Genomic DNA, 23,075 nt, shown 5'->3' with positions numbered 1-23,075 from the left:
AGCTGGAGCAGAATGGCAAGATCTCGGCTCAATGCAACCTCTGCCTCCCAGGTTCAAGCGATTCTCCTGCTTCAGTCTCCCAAGTAGCTGGGATTACAGGTGCCTACCACCATACCCGGCTAATTTTTGTTTATTTAGTAGAGATGGGGTTTCACCATGTTGACCAGGTTGGTCTTGAACTTCTGACCTCAGGTGATCTGCCCGCCTCGGCCTCCCGAAGTGCTGGGATTACAGGTATGAGCCATCGTGCCCAGCCCAGATGATTTATTATTATTATTATTATTTTTATTTTTTTGAGATGGTGTTTTACTCTTGTTACCCAGGCTGGAGTGCAATGGCATAATCCTGGCTCACTGCAACCTCCACCTCCCAGTTTCAAGTGATTCTCCTGCCTCAGCCTCCTGAGTAACTAGGATTACAGGCATGTGCTGTGCCACCACAGCCAGCTAATTTTGTATTTTTAGTAGAGATGGGGTTTCTCCATATTGGTCAAGCTGGTCTCGAACTCCCGACCTCAGGTAATCTGCCCGCCTTGGCCTCCCAAAGTGCTGGGATTACAGGCGTGAACCACCACGCCTGGCCTGGACAGCTTATTAAAGCAACATTAACAATACTGTTAACTGGCCAGGCGTGGTGGCTCACACCTGTAATCCCAGAACTTTGGGAGGCCAAGGCTGAGGCAAGAGGCTCACTTGAGCTCAGGAGTTCAAAACCAGCCTGGGCAACATAGTGAGACCTCGTCTCTACAAAAAAATTAAAAAATTAGCGGGGCATGGTGGTGCACACCTGTAGTCCCAGCTGCTGGGGAGGTTGAGGTGGGAGGATCACTTGAGCCTGGGAGGTCAAGGCTACAGTGAGCCATGATTGCACCACTGGACTTCAGCCTAGGCAACAGAGCAAGACTGCCTGGGGGAAAAAAAAAAAAGGCCTGGCACAGTGTGGCTCATACCTGTAATCCCAGCACTTTGGGAGGCTGAGATGGGCAAATCATCTGAGGTCAGGAGTTTGAGACCAGCCTGGCTAACATGGTAAAAACCTGTTTCTACTAAAAATACAAAAAATTAGCCGGGTTTGGTGGTGTGTGCCTGTAATCCCAGCTACTTGGGAGGCTGAAGCACGAGAATCACTTGAACCCAAGAGGCAGAGGTTGCAATGAGCCGAGATCCAGCCATTGTACTCTGGCTTGGGCAACAAGAACGAAACTCTGTCTGAAAAAAGTAAAAAAAAAAAAAAAAAAAAGTAATTTTAAAAAACTTATTAAATATAGTTTGTTGAGTAGGTATTAGGAGCTATTTATGTATAGATACTTTGTTAACCTCTAATCTTCACAGTAAGTGTGCAAAGTGGCCATTATTTCCCTATTATGTGAGAGTAGAAACTGAGTCTCAGAGAATTTCAGTAACTTGCCCAAAGTCATACAGTTGATACATGACTGAACTGGAATTTCCTCTGTCCCGTTCTTTGTCCAGTCATCACTATTTTTTTAAATTTTAATTTATTATTATTATTATTTGAGACAGGGTCTTGCTCTGTCACCCAAGCTGGAGTGCAGTGGCACAATCTCAGCTAGCTGCAACCTCCTTCCCCCAGGCTCAAGCGGTTCACCCACCTCAGCCTCCCGAGTAGCTGGGACCACAGGAACGCACCACCATGCTGAGCTATTTTTTTGTATTTTTAGTAGAGATAGGGGTCTTGCCATGTTGCCCAGGCTGGTCTTGAACTCCGGAGCTGAAGCAATCCACCTGCCTCGGCCTCCCAAAGTGCTGGGATTACAGGTGTGAGCGACTGCACCCAGCCTATGTGCTTTGTTTTTCCGACCTGTACTTCATTCCTGTCTTCTTTGCTTAATGTTTCCACCATCTACTTCTCTGAAGGCTCCTGTTGCTTGCTTATGTCCCTATTGAGAAATCCACCTGAGTCAGAACCAGGCTTGCTTCTCCACCCCATCAGCTTTCCACATGTTTATGAAGCGCACCTGCCTCCCTGCCCACTCACACTCTCAAATAATAGTAAGGCTGTGAAGCTGGACTCTCTCTTACCTGCAGTATTTACAAGATCAGACACATCAGCAATGGGAAAATGGTTCCAGTACTGGGACAGGCCTTGCCCTAGTTCTTTCCTTGAGGGTGTAAAAATGAAATATGTGAGATGGACAGTGGACTTGAATGTGAGAGGATTTTCTCTAGTCTTCTGTGGCCTCATTTTTAATTTGAGCAGGAGCTCTCATTTCATCTTTACTTTCATGCTCACAGTTACTATAGTGATCTTGGCTTGGTCATTTATTTGGTCTCCTAACTCATTACTTAGTTTGGCAGGCAGTGGTAGTAGAGGAAGATGGGTGGCGTGTGAGGGCATGTCTGTGTCCTGGATAACCTGTCTGTCACTGGTTTAGACTTTCACACCATACCGGACAGCGTGGCGCCCCATAGTCACCGCCACCCACATCGGGTCCCACATCCGAGTAGGTGGAGTATTGACTTGCTGTTGGTTGCCTTTGCCCCCTTGCTTTGGAGTGCCTTTCACTTCTTTCTCAGTGGTGGGGTCACAGTTTTACCAACAGTGGTGGAAGTGAATTGTGTGAGCATGTATTCCTCTGCTGCTTTCTCCTTTCAAGTAAAACATTCATACTTGTTTCTAAGAGAATCCACCCATGTTGACTGTCCCATGGTTTTCAAGTTTTCATTTTGCTAGGAGTGATATCTCAATCATGGGTGGATCCCAGACTTCTTTTCTGTTAGTGTTTAAATCTCTTTGTTTGTTTTACTTATGTCTGTCAGTGTTGTACAGAAACTCCCAGTATCTTGGGTAGGCATAATCAAGGCATTGAGGTTGGATTGGAATACCAGAATGCATCATCTAATCTTGCATTGATTACCAGTTTCCTCCAATGCTTGATAAGTCCTTACTGGGCCTGTGTTATGAGAACCCAAAGATGCTGGGAGCTGAGTATGTTTGATCCTGTGGCTGCCACTTGGGTGAAGTTTGAAATAAACCTCACTTGAGATGTACTGCATACTGTCTTTTCACAGAAGGTTCAAAATTTTTTCTATCAGGAATCCTTTTTGATAGCTGATGACTTTTCAGGACCCCATCTTTTCTACTATTTTTTTTTTTTCTCCCCGAGATGGATTCTTGCTCTGTCGCCCAGAGCTGGAGTGCAGTGGCACAATCTTGGCTCACTGCAACCTCCACCTCCCAGATTCAAGCAATTCTCCTGCCTCAGCCTTCCAAGTAGCTGGGATTACAGGTGTGTGCCACCACGCCCGGCTAATTTGTGTATTTTTAGTAGAGACTTTAGTAGAGGTTTCACCGTGTTGGCCAGGCTGGTCTCGAACTCCTGACCTTGTGATCTGCCCACCTCAGCCTTCCAAAGTGCTGGGATTACAGGAGTGAGCCACTGCAGCCCCTCCTTTTCTACTTTTTTTTTGAGACGGAGTCTCGCTCTGTCGCCCAGACTGGAGTGCAGTGGCGCAATCACTACTCACTGAAAGCTCTACCTCCCTGGGGTCAAGTGATTCTCCTGCCTCAGCCTTCCGAGTAGCTGGGATTACAGGTGCGTGCCACCACACCCGGCTCATTTTTGTACTTTTAGTAGGGACAGGGTTTCACCATGCTGGCCAGGCTGGTCTCGAACTCCTGACCTCGTGATCCACCCGCCTCAGCCTCCCAAAGTGCCACTGCGCCCAGCCTCCCCTTTTCTACTTTTATAACAAGATTTTCCTGTTGCACCTCATAATTTTTACATTGATGATGCCTATAGGACCTCTTCTTTTGTTTTTTCTTTTATCTGCATGAATTTGGAATACATCCTTCAGTAATTTCAGCTCAGTTTACACATTAATTCCTCATTTTTCCTTCCCCAGTAGTCTTCTGGATTAGGAATTCCACTCTAATAATTTAATAATAATTATTAATAGTATCAATTGTGTACCTATTAACTATTATGTAATACTAAAATATATGTAACTTTACAATATAAATATATCATAAATAAATGAAATATAAAGATATTATTAATAATATAGATGATAATGATTTTCCTGATGTAAACTAGAGTAAATCTACCTACTTGTAACTTGAAGACCACCAAACCAGTCTGAACTGTGGACTTTTCCCTACTCCCAGTTAAATTTACTATTTCCTCTCAGTTTAGGGATTATCTTTTAAAAATATTTTTATTCAGAGCTCCATAAAGTCTCTAACTTGTCAGAGCCAGATCCCACAGAGCCACTTGTGATCTGATTAAAACTCTGATTTGAAACTTTCAGACCCGTTTGATGGAGCTGCACCGCCAGTGGGAATTACTTCTGGAGAAGATGCGAGAGAAAGGAATCAAACTGCTGCAGGCCCAGAAGTTGGTGCAGTACTTACGGGAATGTGAGGACGTGATGGACTGGATCAATGACAAGGCACGTTTTGAGAAGAAAGGTTTGCTAAGCCTTACTCAGAGAAAGGAAGAGACTCCTCTGTGATCTGTAGCGAGACCCAGTGTTAGCACAGATATGGCCATTTTAAGGGAAAGGGTGGAAGTGGGATTGCTGTCTCTCCAGCTGCTCTCTGGGTGTATGCGCTATTCTGTAACTCTGAAGCCTGGAGTCGCTGAGACAAATGCTCTGAGCTCAGCCTGTTAACTTTCTATGGGAGGAACTAAAATCACAAACCACAGAGAAAACCGTATCCATTAAAGCTAACATGGCTCCATCCCTAATGTGTCTATTTCATGCTTCTGGAAGCCATTGTTAACAAATGTTGGTTGGTGACTCTGGCTCTCTTCTGGTCCCTGAATAGGAAGCAATTGTTACTTCTGAAGAGCTGGGCCAGGATCTGGAGCATGTAGAGGTTTTACAGAAGAAATTTGAAGAGTTTCAAACAGATATGGCTGCTCATGAAGAAAGAGTTAATGAAGTGAACCAATTTGCTGCCAAACTCATACAGGTAAATAGCAAAGTGCTGTGTGTTTCTCACAACATTATTATGTTAACTGTTTAGTATATTCAGGAGAAAATTTTGATGATTGGTCCCCTAATTTTTGATTGAGCAAGTTTTTGTAAGCATGTCTAAAGCGTTTTGTTTAGCTGTATAAGGCACAATACTGGTTAGTCCTAAAGTGGAAGATGCTTTTTAATGTGTTGCCTTTGGCAGGAAGGGCAGAGTTCATGTGATCTGTTTCCTCCACCCACTTCTGGGTAGGGCTGGGTGAAGCTTTTATTGGGCTGCCGAAGCTAGGTCTCAGGGTTTCTCAGACGAGGGTGTGGTGGTGAATGCTAAGTTAGTATTGGCAGATGTCCACCAATGCCTTAGGGCTCTTGCCTTCCTTTTTTACTTGAAGCTTCCCTGGGCTCTCCTGGGAGCCTGAGAGAACCTTGTCGTGAATAGGCTCTCCACTCTGGCGCTGGAGCCTGTGAAGAGGGAATGATAACCCTTCCCCAGTGCCCACGTGTACAATCCTGTAAGCTGCTTCCACTCTGAGTCCAAAGGGTTCCACGGACATCAAGTACTCAGAACCCGAGAGTTTTTACTTTTAGGGAAATTTGATTTGGGGGGGTACAAATTTTAAATGTATAAATCTGCTTACAGGCTGGTACTTGTTTCCTTTTTCTGGTCTATGATTAAGAGAAAGAATACCCGGCATTCCTCAGAAATATCTCACCCTTCCACAGTGACAGATGTGTTACCTTTCCAAACCCTAGGCTTTCCTACGGTTGAGCTTGAGAAGAGTAGTCAGGCCAAACCCATGGTATCCCAAATGGATTCAAGAACCCTGAATGTGGCCGGGTGCGGTGGCTCACGCCTGTAATCCCAGCACTTTGGGAGGCCGAGATGGGCGGATCACGAGGTCAGGAGATCGAGACCATCCTGGCTAACACGGTGAAACCCCGTCTCTACTAAAAATACAAAAATTAGCCGGGCACGGTGGCAGGCGCTGTAGTCCCAGCCACACGGGAGGCTGAGGCAGGAGAATGGCGTGAACCCAGGAGGCGGAGCTTGCAGTGAGTGGAGATTGCACCACCGCACTCCAGCCTGGGCGACAGAGCGAGACTCCGTCTCAAAAAAAACAAAAAAAAACAAAAAAAACCACAAGAACCCTGAATGCTTCACTTTATTACTTTATATCGTATTTTTAAAAACACCAAAATGTGGTTGGTAGGGAAGGATACTTTTAAAGAAATGTCTCTAAGCTGGATGCAGTGGCATCTGCCTGTAGACCCAGCTACTCTACCCAGACCCAGGCTGACAAGACGGGATCACTTGAGACCAGCCTGGGTAACATAGCAAGACCCTGTCTCAAAAAAGAAAAAAAGAAATGTCTTCAGTCTAAAGCCAGGAACAAACTCTTAAGCCCTGAAAATTATGTTTATGTACAAGAATGCTTAACAGCCTCATGAACATCTGAAATACCCAAATTTTCAAGCAGTTAGGGTAGATGAGTACATGGATAAAGCTACCACAAAGTTACAGCCAAACTATTTATTAACATCAGAGTGGTGATTTGCTAAGATACGTCAAGGAACCAACCCCAGGGTAACTAGTTGGAGAAGCCAGAAGTTGTGTACAAATCCAGTCTCTTCTCTTCCTTGTTTAGGAGCAGCATCCTGAGGAGGAACTGATCAAGACTAAGCAGGATGAAGTCAATGCAGCCTGGCAGCGGCTGAAGGGCTTGGCTCTGCAGAGGCAGGGGAAGCTCTTTGGGGCAGCTGAAGTTCAGCGCTTTAACAGGTGTCAAGCCAGAGTGGGCTTTGGGGAATGGGCCTCAACCTGGAGGGGAGTTGTGAAGCACAGGGCATGTGCTGGTGAGCTGTCAGGGCTGACTGGGCCTTGGTCCCATGGAGTGTTCCTAGTTCTAGGGAGATGTCATTGCTGTGGATTAACTGGTGCCTTTGTTCTGTAGGGATGTGGATGAGACTATCAGTTGGATTAAGGAAAAGGAGCAGTTAATGGCCTCTGATGATTTTGGCCGAGACCTGGCAAGTGTTCAGGCTCTGCTTCGGAAGCACGAGGGTCTAGAGAGAGATCTTGCTGCTCTAGAAGACAAGGTGGGTTTTACAAGCAGCTGATTCTGTAAATAAGTTACCAAGGGTCAGGAGAATAGTTCTGACGGAGTTCATTTCTAGGTCAAAGCCCTGTGTGCTGAGGCTGACCGCCTGCAACAGTCCCACCCTCTGAGTGCAACACAGATTCAAGTGAAGCGAGAGGAACTGATTACAAACTGGGAGCAGATCCGCACCTTGGCGGCAGAGAGACATGCACGGCTCAATGATTCATACAGGTGCAAATAATGCTCCAGGTCTTAACCAGTATCATTTAACTTCTTTTTAGGAAGCAGGAATAGCAGAGTTAAGGGTCTGTTCTGTGTTCTGTGGAAGTGTCAGGTATCACCTACCAATGCAAATCACTTCTTACCTATGTTCTCTCTGTTTGGAGACTGGCAACTGTATCATGTGTAGTATGTGTATGCTATTTACAACTTCATAAATTCTTCTATTCTGCATCACTGCATTATGACTGATAGAATGGAAATATCCCCTTAAGTATCTGAGTATCACATTAAATACCTTATTACAACCAGATTGGAAAGGAAAAGAATGCTTCTTACTAGCCAAGGGTTGAACCTGGGAATAACAAGGAAGTTGGAAATGTGGGACAGGATTGGGGCTTTATAGTGATGGACAGAACCTAAGTTTTAAAGCGTTGATTTCAGCCTTCTCTTGCTTTCCTTCACAGTCTGGATTGGTAGAATTTCATATTTCCCAGAACTAGAGTTTGTATAATTTGTTAGACATTTGAGAACATAGAATTCGGAGCTTTAGGGAGGCCATTTTCCACCCTGGAACCTCTGCTGGAAACATAATGTCTTCCTTTGGCTTTTCCTAGGCTTCAACGCTTCCTTGCTGACTTCCGTGACCTCACCAGCTGGGTGACTGAGATGAAAGCCCTCATCAATGCAGATGAGCTTGCCAATGATGTGGCTGGGGCTGAAGCCCTGCTAGATAGACACCAAGAGCACAAGGTAATAGTATCTCTAGCATCTTCCAGAAGTGAGGATTTTAGCTTATAATGCAACAGTATATCAATGTTGGGTGAGGCCTGTAGTTGGAGTTGGTACCACGTTATTCACAGGTGTCTCTCATCATAAGGATTGTGGTTGGTTTTGCCTTTGGAGACCTGGTCTACCTGCTTCTGATAGAGGCTCAACTCAGTTCAGTGTCAAGAAGTTCACTGTGGTCCATAAAAGCAAACAGACAAGCTCTGGCGAGATAGAAGTGCTACTACTTGGCACGTTGATCCTTTGTGATGTAAAAAGTATTTGTTGGGCTGAGCACAGTGGCTTATGCCTATGATCCCAGCACTTTGGAAGGCCAAGGCAGGTAGATCACAAAGTCAAGAGATCAAGACCATCCTTGCCAACATGATGAAACCCTGTCTCTACTAAAAGTACAAAAATTAGCTGGCCTTGGTGGCACATGCCTGTAGTCCCAGTTACTCAGGAGTCTGAGGCAGGGGAATCGCTTGAACCCGGGAGGCAGAGGTTGCAGTGAGCCATGATCGCACTATTCTATTACTGCCTGGACAACAAGAGTGAAACTCCGTCTCTCAAAAAAAAAAAAAAAAAAAAGAACTGAGAGGTTTTAATGTGCTAGATACAAAATCAATATACTGAAAGTCAAACGTTTCTCTACACTAGCAACAGAAACGTAATTTTTAAAAATACTACTTATTAGAGCAGAAAATATAAAGTACTTAGGAATAAATCTAACAAAAGTGTGTAAGACATTTGTGGAGAAAACTATAAAACTTTGTTAAAAGGCATTAAATAAAAACTGAATAGAGAGAATGATTTATCTAGTGCACAGATAGAATGATCTTTTGTGAAGGTGTAAATTCCCACCAGGATATATACAGTTAATTCAGTTCTAGTCAAGTGCTCAGCAGGTATATGTGTATGTGTGTGTTTCTTTTTGCAATGAGATGAGCTGATTCCAAAACTGATTTGGAAGAAAAAAATTTTAAAAAGGTTGAGACAATGTTGAAGATCATGGTGGGGCCAGGGAGGGACTCACCCTACCAGGTTCTATAAAATAATAGTAAACAAGTCCATTTGGCACAAAGAAGACAGAGCACTGGAACGAAAGAGAGCTCAGACCCATGTGAATGTGTGGAACCTTGACAAACAACAGGTGACCTGAAAAGCCATTTGGAAAAGGACTTCATCAGTGAGTGATACTCTCACGTTTGATGACCTAGATTGATTATGTATTAGGAAACCTGGCCTAATCTTTCATTTTGTTCCTTGTTTTAGATATCATAGTCTGGCTTATAATGCTTATGTAAAATGCAACACCTTGTTTTCATTTTGTAAGATGCTAGGCATAAATCATGGCTTTGTTTTTTTCTCCTGTAGGGTGAAATTGATGCTCATGAAGACAGCTTCAAATCTGCAGATGAATCTGGGCAGGCACTGCTTGCTGCTGGTCATTACGCCTCAGATGAAGTGAGGGAGAAGGTAAGAGAAGAGAAATGGAGCTTTTGAGGAGCAAATTACATCTTTCACTAAGTCTCTGAAAGCTATTATTCATCCTTAAATATCCAGACATTGCATTCACCATGATATGTGAGAAACTTTCCTTTTTCTGCAGAGATTTAAAAAGAAGGTATATGTGTAGTGTGCTGATTTCCTGAGAGACAGTCCTCCTTATTTGGGGCATGTGTGGCACGTTTCCTACTTACAGGGACTTTTTGTATTGAGCTGAGTCTTGCATTAGGAGTTGCAGCAAAGAGGAAACACATTTTTATAAAATGATACGTAGGCCGGATGTGGTGTGACCCCAGCACTTTCAGAGGCCAAGGCAGGAGGATTGCTTGAGACTAGGAATGGGAGACCAGCCTGAACAACATAGTGAGACCCCATCTTGACAAAAAATTGATAAATTAGCCAGACATGGTGGCACATTCGTATAGTCCTAGCTACTCGAGAGAATTGCTTGAACCCAGGAGTTCAAAGTTACAATGAGTTATGATTTCCACCACTGCACTCCAGCTTGAGTGACAGAGTGAGAACCTGTCTCTAAAAAAAAAAAGAAAGTAAAATAAAATATGTATGTAAGTTTTGAAGTATCTCAGAGTATAAAATTGCCTAGGAACATTAGACAAATAATGATTTCTATATTTTCTAATATTACATAGAGTAAAAGAAGACATTTCAAAGACTTGTCATTAGTAGCTTCGGAGCCTAAAGTCTTGGGGGTTTCTGAATTTATTTTCCATATGTTATAGAGCACCCACTCAGTTGACATTTCTCAGTGGAGAGTCCCTACTCCATTTATACTGCCTCACTTTTAAATGGATGCCCTATTTCTTCTACCTGGGAGTTTACTTACTATTTTTACCTAAAGTCATTTGTGATCATGTGGCAATAAATTAATTCTAGATTAATTAAAATAGGCCATCCCTTTTATATTGAACATGCACATACAACATGAATGTTGTTTTTCCCCTTTTGCAAATCAGAAAAAAGGCCTGAAGATTAGCACTAGGATTAGGAATTCCAGGCTAGCTGTTCTGTCTGCCTCGGAGGCATTGGGGCTGACCTCATCTCCCTGACCATGTCTCCTATGCCCCCAAGCTGACCATCCTTTCCGAGGAGAGAGCAGCGCTGCTGGAGCTGTGGGAGCTGCGCAGGCAGCAGTACGAGCAGTGCATGGACCTGCAGCTCTTCTACCGGGACACTGAGCAGGTGGACAACTGGATGAGCAAGCAGGAGGTAATCTGTGAGCAAAGCCTTGTCAGTGGTGGGAGAAGAAGGACCTGTATTTTGTCTCCTCGGGTAGTGTGCTTGTTTTGTTTTAGGACATCGGTACCATGTTAGTTCTGAATCCATTGAAGAGGGGGAATTGAGCAAGCTTCTCTCGGCTCTGCCGGCATCTCTCTCTGCTGAGATTGCAAGGCCTTCAGAAAAGGCCCCAGCTTTTCAGATTAGTGTGATGTAAAATGTTTTGAGATTTTTTTCTTAGTACTTAGCATTGCCGGGTGCAGTGGCTGTCTCCTGTAATCCCAGCACCTTGGGAGGCTGAAATGGGAGTATCCTTTGAGCCCAGGAACTCAAGGCTACAGCAAACTATGATCGTACCACACACTCTAGCCTGTTCAGTAGACCAAGATCCTGTCTCACAAAAAACACTTTAGCATTATGTGCCATCTAAATCTAATAGAAGCAACAAAAGCTATGTAAGAGAAGTTTCAATAGAATGTGGAACAAGGATTTCATGATATGACTTTACTGGATTGATTTTAAAAAAATCCGAAAGGACTTGGCCGGGCGCGGTGGCTCAAGCCTGTAATCCCAGCACTTTGGGAGGCCGAGACGGGCGGATCACGAGGTCAGGAGATCGAGACCATCCTGGCTAACACGGTGAAACCCCGTCTCTACTAAAAAGAAGTACAAAAAACCAGCCGGGCGAGGTGGCGGTCGCCTGTAGTCCCAGCTACTCGGGAGGCTGAGGCGGGAGAATGGCGTAAACCCGGGAGGCGGAGCTTGCAGTGAGCCGAGATCCGGCCACTGCACTCCAGCCTGGGCGACAGAGCGAGACTCCGTCTCAAAAAAAAAAAAAACAAACAAAAAACTAGCCGGGCGAGGTGGCGGGCGCCTGTAGTCCCAGCTACTCGGGAGGCTGAGGCAGGAGAATGGCGTAAACCTGGGAGGCGGAGCTTGCAGTGAGCGGAGATCCGGCCACTGCACTCCAGCCCGGGCGACAGAGCGAGACTCCGTCTCAAAAAAAAAAAAAAAAAAAAAAAAAAATCCAAAAGGACTTTAAACTTCCTAGAAGAGATCTTAGAAGTTTAACAGCCATAAAATGTCTTTCCTTCTTTTTGTATTTTGGCCAAAATACCCTTTGCTTCACAGTCTTAGAAGATCAAAGGAATAGGACATTATTCTGAACACTTTGTTTCCTTTGGCAAGGCGTTCCTGTTGAATGAAGACTTGGGAGATTCCTTGGATAGTGTGGAAGCACTTCTTAAGAAGCATGAAGACTTTGAGAAATCCCTTAGTGCCCAGGAGGAAAAGATTACAGTAAGATCCCTTCTTGTCAGTGCTTTCAAATGACCCTTATTATCGTAAGCCAGAGTCTCTTTCCCTGGAAGGATTCTGAACAGATTTGGTGAAAGATTCATATGCAGAGCACTCCTGTGGGTGCTTAAACTTTCACAAGGATGACATGCTATCTCGTTGAAGACATAATACAACTTTATGGAAAAATGATTTCCTTAATGGAAACCTCCAAACTTCTTTAAGTTTGTACCCTTCATTAAAAGTAGGTCAGAGTTAATATTAAGAGGTACTCTTGGCTGGGTGCAGTGGCTCACTTCTGTAATCCCAGCACTTTGGGAGGCTGAGGCGGGCAGATCACAAGGTCAGGAGATCAAGACCATCCTGGCTAACACAGTGAAACCCCGTCTCTACTAAAAATACAAAGAATTAGTCGGGCGTGGTGGCGGGCACCTGTAGTCCCAGCTACTGGGGAGGCTGAGGCAGGAGAATGGTGTGAACCTGGGAGGCGGAGCTTGCAGTGAGCCGAGGTCGCACCACTGCACTCCAACCTGGGCGACAGAGCGAGACTCAGTCTCAAAAAAAAAAGAGGTACTCTTCCCATTGAAAATACATCTTAGAAATAAGAATTTGGAAAGCTGTTAACCTGTATTTGACCCCTGCCAGGAGATGGTGGCACAACTAGTGTCTCCAGTCTTGAATGGAGGTAGCGCAGTCTTAAGATATGTAACTGATAACATCAAGCAAAATCTCAAAAGTTGTGAGAAAAATGTCATCACCAACCTTTGGGTGAAAACCTTGACCTATGTTAAAGTTTGGTGTGTTTTATGATCTGTTCAGCCATTACTTTTCTCTAGAGGCCAAGCTCAGGACTAATGTGCTTACCAATGAATAACTTTTATCTTCTTTCCTAGGCATTAGATGAATTTGCAACCAAGCTAATTCAGAACAACCACTATGCAATGGAAGATGTGGCCACTCGCCGAGATGCTGTAAGTTTGTAGGTTCTTCATGCTTTTCCTTTTTGGTATGTGGGTCTCTCTTCTGAGATGTTCCAGTTAAGTCTCTTCAACTGGACATCCCTTTGGGCATAAACACTAGAGACTTACAGGGGATCCTTGTCTTTCAGCTGTTGAGCCGCCGCAATGCCCTTCACGAGAGAGCCATGCGTCGCCGGGCCCAGCTAGCCGATTCGTTCCATTTGCAGCAGTTTTTCCGTGATTCTGATGAGCTCAAGAGTTGGGTCAATGAGAAGATGAAAACTGCCACAGATGAAGCTTATAAAGTAATGTACTATTAGCGTTGCTGTGTAGCACTTGATTAGTAAGCTAAACACAGCACTCACAAATAAATGATAGCTAAAGGACAAAATAAGGGATTCCAAAAACCACACTACTTAATGTAAGCCAACTGTTTTATACATTCCTCCATAAAGATAAGTATAAAGGTAATGCAAGGGAACTTGACATACTCAGGTTTAGATAGAAAGAATCCCCTTCTTTCTTTTATGGGCAGGATCCATCCAACCTACAAGGAAAAGTACAGAAGCATCAGGCTTTTGAGGCTGAGCTCTCAGCAAACCAGAGCCGAATTGATGCCTTGGAGAAAGCTGGCCAAAAACTGATTGATGTCAACCACTATGCCAAGGATGAAGTAGCAGCTCGTATGAATGAGGTGATCAGTTTGTGGAAGAAACTGCTAGAGGCTACTGAACTGAAAGGTAAGAGAAGATGTTCCATTGGATTGTGACATGCATGTTTGAGGAACTAAATACCCCTTTCTATGAAGTATTTTAGGGACATATACCCCTAAAGTAAGGTGAAGTGGATGACTTTGGCGTTAGGGATAATTTCCTGTGTAGGAATTACTTGGCTTAAGTTCTTGATAATAGTTTGGTAAATGTAGTTGAGCATACTGGTTGGTGAGGGAGTCTGAGTGAGAAGGAACAGAATTGGGCCTCATTGCTGAAAATCAAAGTTCAGCTGAGAGCCAAGGGCATTTACTAATTCTCCAGTGTCCTTGTATCTCAAGGGGGTTAGAATGCTTCCAGTTCAACCTTGAGATGGTAGAGCAGAGGCTGCAATTGATATTTTCTTTCCCTTTGTGATGTAAGTGAAGGAATAAAACTCTGATCTATATAATTCTTCACTAAGATGCTACTGTTCATGGGCAGTGTCGTCAGAAAGGTAATGCTAAGCAATACAAAATTAAACTTGCTTCCTTCCATAGGAATAAAGCTTCGTGAAGCCAACCAGCAACAGCAATTTAATCGCAATGTTGAGGATATTGAATTGTGGCTGTATGAAGTAGAAGGTCACTTGGCTTCGGATGATTACGGCAAAGATCTTACCAATGTGCAGAACCTCCAGAAGAAACATGCCCTACTAGAGGCAGATGTGGCTGCTCACCAGGTAGTGTGAGCTGGGGGCTGTGGTTGGGCAAGTGAATGCAGAAACCATAGGAGGGAGGAAAAGCCAGTAATTTCAGACTAAATGAGTTTTGGGAGGGATGAAATGTGTTGATTTTCTTAGATTACTCTGTGCTACATGTGCTTCTGCTCAAATTAAATATCATCCCTTAGAGCTTTCTAGGAGCCTCAGATGAAGGAAGGAACTAGCAGAAAGAATACTCTTAGGGGTGGGAAAAAGACCTTATCAACTTTTCTTTGTGTACGATAAAACCACACCCAAAGTAATGTCAGTTCTGTCCTTTCACATTGCCAGGACCGAATTGATGGCATCACCATTCAGGCCCGCCAGTTCCAAGATGCTGGCCATTTTGATGCAGAAAACATCAAGAAGAAACAGGAAGCCCTCGTGGCTCGCTATGAGGCACTCAAGGAGCCCATGGTTGCCCGGAAGCAGAAGCTGGCTGATTCTCTGCGGTTGCAGCAGCTCTTCCGGGATGTTGAGGATGAGGAGACGTGGATTCGAGAGAAAGAGCCCATTGCCGCATCTACAAATAGAGGTCAGTCTGCTTCCCTCAGGTAGGAATCAACTTGGGAAAGGCTATGCTGTTGTAGCATAGAGGGGATGCATGTCAGGATGGGCAGGGTCAAGTTTAAATTATCGAACTGGAACCATGGTGGTAGCTACGGATGACAAATCAGTGCTAACTTTCTCTTCATGGTTGGATAACTGGGGAGTGGTGTCTGCTTTCAGGTAAGGATTTGATTGGGGTCCAGAATCTGCTAAAGAAACATCAAGCCTTACAAGCAGAAATTGCTGGACATGAACCACGCATCAAAGCAGTTACACAGAAGGGGAATGCCATGGTGGAGGAAGGTGAGTAATTGGCATCAGTGATGTGGCTTGGCGCTGCTCCTTGTATCTCCCCTTCTTGCCAAGGGCATGGCCATGTGGGCGTAACAGACCGGGCTCTCGGGCTGAATACCATCCCAATTCTTTACTGACTGTACGACCTGACCAGACCTTACCTTTCTGAGCTTGAATTTACCTTTTTTTTTTTTTTTTTTGAGACGGAGTCTCACTCTGTCACCCAAGGTGGAGTGCAGTGGTGCGATCTCAGCTCACTGGAACCTCTGCCTCCCAAGCTCAAGCAGTTCTCCTGTCTCAGCCTCCCAAGTAGCTGGGACTGCAGGCACACACCACCATACCCAGCTAATTTTTGTATTTTTAATAGAGACGGGGTTTCACCATATTGGTCAGGCTGGTCTTGAACTCCTGACCTCAGATGATCCACCTGCCTCAGCCTCTGTGAGTGCTGGGATTACAGCTGTGAGCCACCGTGCCTGGCTCTGAGCCTGAATTTCTTATCTGTGAAATGGGGATGACACCACCTCTCCTGACGCAGTAGTGAGTAAGTGAAACCAAGTAGGGAAAGAGCTGAAAGAGGGCCTGCACATGCCAGTCTCAGTAACTGAGTGCTGCAGCGGTACTGTTACTAGTCTTTATGATACTATCACTAATGCCAACTTGCAGTATCTGCTTCTTAGAGTCTAGGTAGAGGTCATGGTTTGAGGAGGCAAAAAATGAAACAGTCCTTTAAAGGGTTAGAACCTGAGCCTCTCAAAAAAATTGGAATTATGAAAGGGCACAGCTCACCAAAACATAGTAATGAAAGTGCCGTGAACACACAGAAGAACTTCCTTTTGTCCTTCTGTAATGTGTCAACATAGTTTTTGTTACCCTCTTTTCCTACCCACCTTCCAGGCCATTTTGCTGCAGAGGATGTGAAGGCCAAGCTTCACGAGCTGAACCAAAAGTGGGAAGCGCTGAAAGCCAAAGCCTCCCAGCGTCGGCAGGACCTGGAGGACTCTCTGCAGGCCCAGCAGTACTTTGCTGATGCTAATGAGGCCGAATCCTGGATGCGGGAGAAAGAACCCATTGTGGGCAGCACTGACTATGGAAAGGACGAAGACTCTGCTGAGGTAACCAGGCTTGGGAAGCATCTTACCTGCCAAGGAAGTGGAACAGGGCTTGTACTGAGAAGGAAGTTAGGAGAAGTAGTGATGCATGGGAGCTGTGCATCACAATGATTGTTTTTAAAGATGTTTTGGAATCCATTTTTTACTTCGTTTTTTTTTTTAAGACAGGGTCTCACTGTTGCCCAGGCTGGAATGCAATGGTATAATTGTGGCTCACTGCAGCCTCAAACTCCTGGACTCAAGCGATCCTCCTGCCTCAGCCTCCCAAGTAGTTGGGACTATAGGCAGGTAGCACTAGGCCTAGCTACGCTTTTTAATTTTAATGTTATTTTTAGTAGAGATAGGGTCTCACTATGTTGTCCCATCTGGTTTCAAACTCCTGGCCTCAAACGATCCTCCTGCCAAGGCTTCCCAAAATGCTGGGATGATAGGAATGAGCCACCCCTCCTGGCCCATTTTTTACTTTTTTTTTTTTGAGATGGAGTCTTGCTCTGTCGCCCAGGCTGGAGTGCAGTGGCTGGATCTCGGCTCACTGCAAGCTCCGCCTTCCGGGTTTATGCCATTCTCCTGCCTCAGCCTCCCGAGTAGCTGGGACTACAGGCACCCGCCACCTCGCCCGGCTAGTTTTTTTGTATTTTTTAGTGGAGACGGGGTTTCACCGTGTTAGCCAGGATGGTCTTGATCTACTAACCTCGTGATCCGCCCGTCTCGGCGTCCCAGAGTGCTGGGATTACAGCTTGCGCCACCGCACCTGGCCTTTTTACTTTTTATTATGAAAATTTAATCATACCTAAAGGAGAGAGAAGATGATTGTCACTCACCTTCAACCATTAACATTTGCCATTCTTGTTTCATCTATGTGAAACCATATGTGTGTTTACATACATACTAACATACCAACATGCACGCATACGCATATACGTAGCTACAAACATACCAGCATACACATGTACATACCAATGTGCACATATACGCACATACCAACATGCACACATATATACATAGATGTACTTGGTTTTTTATGGTTATCTGTTTTTTGACTAAAATTTTCAAATTTTATTCATAAAGGTCTAGGTATAGTTCCTGTACCTAGCTCTTAACAATCTTCACAAAAACTAGAATGAGTTGAATTTTTCCTTTTTTATTTTTTTAGGACAGAGTCTCACTCTGTCATCCAGGTTGAAGTACAGTGGCACAATCTCGGATCACTGCAACCTCTGCCTCCCGGGTTCAAGCAATTCTTCTGCCTCAGCCTCCCGAGTAGCTGGGATTATAGGCACCCGCCACCACACCCAGCTAATTTTTTTTGTATTTTTAGTAGAGATGGGGTTTTACCACATGGGCCAGTTTGGTCTTGAACTCCTGACCTGAAGTGATCTGCCTGCCTTAGCCTCCCAAAGTGTTGGGATTACAGGCATGTGGCACCGCGCTCGTTCTGTCTCTGAGGCTGGAGTACAGTGATGCGATCACGACTCCCTACAGCCTTGACCTCCTATGCTCAGCAGTCTTCCCTCCTCAGTCCCCTGAGTAGCTTGGAATACAGGCATGCACCATTACATCTGGCTGATGTTTGTATTTTCTGTAGAGATGAGGTTTCACTATGTTGCCCAGGCTGGTCTTGAACTCCTGGGCTCAAGCTGTCTGCCTGCCTCAGCCTCCCAAAGTGCTGGGATTACAGGCATGAGCCGCTGTGCCCAGACCAGGATGAGTAGGCTATAATCATAATATATATGATTGTCCCAAAATATAGGAAACCTGAAAAACTTTGAAAATGGTATTAGCACTGTAAGAAGGGCAGGAGGTGATCACGTCATTGTGTAACTGAGAAAGGCTGTTGAGGCAGGATGGCAGGTTGGTGAGGCAGTGGAGGATGGGAGGCTTCAGCCCCTGTGCAGTGCTCCACATGTGGTTTTGGTTTCAGGCTCTACTGAAGAAACACGAAGCTTTGATGTCAGATCTCAGTGCCTATGGCAGCAGCATCCAGGCTTTGCGAGAACAAGCACAGTCCTGCCGGGTAAACCTGTAACAGTTTATGGGTTACTGGAGGGAGGCCTTGGGGGCTGGGAAAGTGGAAGGATCCAGATGCTGTCAACAGGTGTTCCTATCATAGGCAACATTTGACTCTGCTATTAACTCTTGTGACAAAGGTTTACAGAGAGTTTAGAATGAGACTTTTTTTTTTTTTCTGAGACAAAGTCTCACTCTGTCACCCAGGCTGGAGTGCAGTGGCCGACCTCGGCTCACTGCAACCTCTGCCTCCCAGGTTCAAGCGATTCTCCTGACTCAGCTTCCCGAGTAGCTGGGATTACAGGTGTTCACCACCATGCCCAGCTAAAATTTTTTTTGTTTTTTTTGAGATGGAGTCTTTTTTGAGATGGAGTCTCACTCTGTCACCCAGGCTGGATGGAGTACAGTGGCACGATCTTGGCTCACTGCAAGCTCCGCCTCCCAGGTTCACGCCATTCTCCTGCCTCAGCCTCCTGAGTAGCTGGGACTACAGGCGCCTGCCACCACGCCCGGCTGATTTTTTGTATTTTTGGTAGAGACAGGGTTTCACCGTGTTAACTAGGATGGTCTCGATCTCCTGACCTCGTGATCTGCCCGCCTCGGCCTCCCAAAGTGCTGGGATTACAGGCGTGAGCCACCGCGCCTGGCGGAGATGAAGTCTTGCTAGAGTGCAGTGTCACGATCTCAGCTCAGTGCAACCTGTGCCTCCCAGGTTGAAGCAGTTATCCTGCCTCAGCCTCCTGAGTAGCTGGGATTATTGGTGCCCGCCACCACGCCTAGCTAATTTTTGTATTTTTAGTAGAGATGGGGTTTCACCATGTTGGCCAGGCTAGTCTCAAATTCCTGACCTCAAGATCCGCCCGCCTCAGCCTCTCAAAATGCTGGGATTGTGGGCATGAGCCACCGTGCCCGGCCCTAATTTAAAATGAGATTTTTTTTTTTTTTTTTTTGAGGCAGAGTTTCACCCTTGTTGCCCAGGTTGGAGTGCAGTGGCACAATCTTGGCTCACCGCAACCTCCACCTCCCAGGTTCAAGTGATTCTCCTGCCTCAGCCTGAGTTGCTGCGGTTACAGGCATGCACCACGCCTGGCTAATTTTGTATTTTTAGTAGAGATGGGGTTTCTCCATGTTGGTCAGGCTGGTGTCAAACTCCCAACCTCAGGTGATTTGCCTTGGCCTCCCAAAGTGCTGGGATTACAGGTGTATGCCACTGCGCCCAGCCAAAATGAGATTTTTTTTTAAAGATACCAAAAATTTAAAGTTCTTGGATCAGATTTTATTGGTAGCTTCAGTGAAGAATTCTCATGAGTGTGTATTTGGTAAATTTGGTACAGCTGGTGACATTTGAAACTGCTGTGTACTTAGATGACTCAGCGTGGACCTGTTTTTACAATGTTTGCCCTTTCTTTGGATTTTTAGCAACAAGTGGCCCCCATGGATGACGAGACTGGGAAGGAGCTGGTCTTGGCTCTCTACGACTATCAGGAGAAGAGTCCCCGAGAGGTCACCATGAAGAAGGGAGATATCCTTACCTTACTCAACAGCACCAACAAGGCAAGGCACAGAGAGTGGCTGCGTGTTTGTTCCGCACTAGCACCTCCATGTATGCTCAGTTGGGTTTCTGTGGGTTGTGTGTCTCCCTGAAATGAAAAGGCTTAGAATTCAAAGAGATAAGTTTCCTTACCAGTCCCCGACATGATATACATTTATGCGGTACTGTGTATGATCAAGAAGTTAATCTGTCTTCTTGAATACCTGCAAGAAGCATAGATAATCACGCTCAGAAGGATAGCTTATTTTCACCATTGAGTATCTCTAGGTGGAATTCTTGACCTGTTGAGCCAAAGTTTGCTGTATAACTTGGACCTGTTGGTTCTTACTCCAGACTACAGGCTACATCTCAGCCCAGCAGATCATTGGAGACAGCTGTGACCTCACCCCGCAGGCTTTGTCTTCTCCAGGCTAAATAATGACAATAATAAATCATCCTGGTCCATCAGCCTTTCTTCCCTAACACACTCTGAATTGACAGTGGCCTTGAAGCGTCCACAGATTATCTGACTGATCCTGAAAGAGGCCTGCCTTCCGTTTTAGTTAAGGCTGGAGAAATGTCGTTGGCCATTTTTAAGAGCCAATTTATTCCCACTCCCACACCTTATTTATCCTTGTCATGATACTTTGAGGAATCCTGTGATTCTTATCTTTCTATTGATTCTAATTTAAACTTAAACCAACTTGTGGTCTAGCTTTGGTTTATATAAAGCAGCATTGCCCAGTAGAACTTTCCGTGATGGTGGAAATGTAAGGTGTCTGTGCTGCCTCTGCAGTAACTACTAGCTACGTGTGATAGTGGGCCCTTAAAATATGGCTAGTACAACTGAGTGTTTTATTTAATTGAATTATAACTCGATGAGGCCGGGCATAGTGGCTCATGCCTGTAATCCCAGCACTTTGGGAGGCCTAGACGGGAGGATCGCTTGAGCCCAGGAGTTCGAGACCAACCTGGGGCACATAGCAAGACCTCATTTTTTTTTTTTTTTTTTTTTTTTTTAAGATGGAGTTTTGCTCTGTTGCCCAGGCTGGAGTGCAGTGGTGCGATCTCAGCTCACTGCAAGCTCCGGTTCCCGGGGTCACACCATTCTCCTGCCTCAGCCTCCCAACTAGCTGGGACTACAGGCGCCCACCACCACGCCCAGCAAATTTTTTGTATTTTTTATTAGAGATAGGGTTTCACCATGTTAGCCAGGATGGTCTCAATCTCCTGACCCCTTGATGTGCCCGCCTCAGCCTCCCAAAGTGCTGGGATTACAGGTGTGAGCAACCGTGCTTGGCCTGAGACCTCATCTCTATTTATATTTAAAAAAAAAAAAAAAAGCCAGGCGTGGTAGTTCACGCCTGTAATCTCAGCTCTTTGGGAAGCTGAGGCGGGTGGATCACAGTGTCAGGAGATCGAGACCATCCTGGCCAACATGGTGAAACCCCGTCTCTACTAAAATACAAAAAATTAGCTGGGCGTGGTGGCGCACGCCTATAGTCCCAGCTACTTGGGAGGCTGAGGCAGGGGAATCACTTGAACCCGGGAGGCAGAGGTTGTAATGAGCCAAGATGGTGCCACTGCACTCCAGCCTGGTGATAGAGCAAGACTCCATTTCAAAAATAAAAAGTTCTAACTCAATGAAAGTTCAGTGGGCACATGTGGCTGGTGGCTCCAGTGTTAAATAGCACAGTTCTGGAGCATCTAAGTGGAGAGAAGCCTGGCCTTGGTGGCAGGCAGCATTGCTCTTCTGCCTATGACCCTCTGTGGGTGTGGTAGGTGAGGAAGGGACTGAATTATCAGACCTTATGCAAAGTGACTTTAATATTGTTTTGGGCCTCTTAAAACAATTAATGCTGTCTTGTGTGTGCACACACATGACCTCCTTGGATTCTCCGTCTCAGAGAAGGAATTTGTTTTCAGTTCTCTGTCTTTTTTCTTTAGGATTGGTGGAAAGTGGAAGTGAACGATCGTCAGGGTTTTGTGCCAGCTGCTTACGTGAAGAAATTGGACCCCGCCCAGTCAGCCTCCCGGGAGAATCTCCTGGAGGAGCAAGGCAGCATAGCGCTGCGGCAGGAGCAGATTGACAATCAGTAAGGATGACACCGGGGGCCACAAGGACCAGGCGTCCCACAGGCGTACTCTGTTCCACATGGGCCGAAGCTTAGGCGTGTCCTGAGGCTCCTGGAGCCCACCTGCATGCCTCCTGCTGTCTCCACCCCACTTTGAGCCCACAGACCTCCCTGTTTGGGTCTCAAATCCCTGACTGATGACTTATTTTGCTTTGTTTTTTTTCCACCAGTGTTCATGAGTTTTTCCTAAACAGAATTTTTCTAATCATTGCCATTTGTCTTTTGGTTCGAGATGCTTTTCGAAATTGGATATTCAGATTCTACACCCCTACAGCTCTGTCCACTTTGAAAAGCTGCTTTCAGAGCTTATCTCTCTGCCATAGCTTTGAGTTCTGAGAATGGAATTTTGTAATGAAATGGCTCTGTTCTCTTTCCTGTAGCTGAGCCCCCATATTGCCCTGTGTCCCTCCTTCAGGGTATTTCTGACTCCACTAGTGGAATCAGCAGTTTTGGACACTTGAGAAGTATCTAGGAAATACATTCCCACTAGAGTTTGGGTAGAATAGTGGAATTTTTGGATTCCAGTGATCCTCAGTAAGATCAGAGTTATTTGTCCACTTATAGATTCTGTTATTATTGAGATAAGAATGGAAGGTTTTGGTTTATATTCTTTTTTTTTTTTTTTTTGAGACAGAGTCTCGCTCTGTCACCCGGGCTGGAGTGCAGCGGCATGATCTTGGCTTACTGCAACCTTACCTCCCGGATTCAAGCGATATCCTGCCTCAGCCTCCCAAGTAGCTGGGACTGCTGGCATGTGCTACCACACCCAGCTAATTTTTGTATTTTTAGTAGAGACGGGGTTTCGCTGTGTTGGCCAGGCTGGTCTAAAACTCCTGACCTCATGATCTGCCCGCCTTGACCTCCCAAAGTGCTGGGATTATAGGCGTGAGCCACCGTACCCGGCCTTGGTTTGTATTCTTACCAGCAGTCTGGGTCATAAATATAAGAGGAAAAAGTAGATCAAATATATGG

The 23,075-nt window shown here is 45.3% G+C and overlaps 2 protein-coding genes across 12 annotated transcripts in view; one reads left to right on the top strand and one right to left on the bottom strand.

Annotated features, from left to right (window-relative positions):
- GOLGA2 (golgin A2) overlaps window positions 1–23,075 on the bottom strand; it is a 434,268-nt gene that overhangs the window by 327,725 nt on the left and 83,468 nt on the right. The window lies entirely within an intron of this gene.
- Window positions 1–23,075, top strand: part of SPTAN1 (spectrin alpha, non-erythrocytic 1) — an 85,676-nt gene that overhangs the window by 18,275 nt on the left and 44,326 nt on the right. For 10 of the 11 annotated variants that reach the window (XM_050759677.1, XM_050759675.1, XM_050759671.1 and 7 more), the window contains exons 4-22: window positions 4,269–4,409; window positions 4,789–4,935; window positions 6,584–6,717; window positions 6,890–7,034; window positions 7,113–7,267; window positions 7,873–8,008; window positions 9,401–9,502; window positions 10,622–10,759; window positions 11,957–12,067; window positions 12,958–13,035; window positions 13,173–13,328; window positions 13,559–13,763; window positions 14,273–14,454; window positions 14,767–15,010; window positions 15,205–15,327; window positions 16,216–16,433; window positions 18,352–18,444; window positions 19,857–19,991; window positions 21,916–22,064. In XM_050759677.1, coding sequence (XP_050615634.1) covers window positions 4,269–4,409; window positions 4,789–4,935; window positions 6,584–6,717; window positions 6,890–7,034; window positions 7,113–7,267; window positions 7,873–8,008; window positions 9,401–9,502; window positions 10,622–10,759; window positions 11,957–12,067; window positions 12,958–13,035; window positions 13,173–13,328; window positions 13,559–13,763; window positions 14,273–14,454; window positions 14,767–15,010; window positions 15,205–15,327; window positions 16,216–16,433; window positions 18,352–18,444; window positions 19,857–19,991; window positions 21,916–22,064 — 2,792 coding nt within the window. Of the gene's footprint in view, window positions 1–4,268; window positions 4,414–4,788; window positions 4,936–6,583; window positions 6,718–6,889; window positions 7,035–7,112; window positions 7,268–7,872; window positions 8,009–9,400; window positions 9,503–10,621; window positions 10,760–11,956; window positions 12,068–12,957; window positions 13,036–13,172; window positions 13,329–13,558; window positions 13,764–14,272; window positions 14,455–14,766; window positions 15,011–15,204; window positions 15,328–16,215; window positions 16,434–18,351; window positions 18,445–19,856; window positions 19,992–21,915; window positions 22,065–23,075 lie in introns of all 11 variants that reach the window. The other variant, XM_050759667.1, reaches the window with a different exon arrangement.

This window comes from Macaca thibetana, chromosome 15 (assembly GCF_024542745.1).
Source record: "Macaca thibetana thibetana isolate TM-01 chromosome 15, ASM2454274v1, whole genome shotgun sequence".
NCBI lineage: Eukaryota > Metazoa > Chordata > Mammalia > Primates > Cercopithecidae > Macaca > Macaca thibetana.
This window is presented reverse-complemented; position numbering and strand designations above follow the sequence as displayed.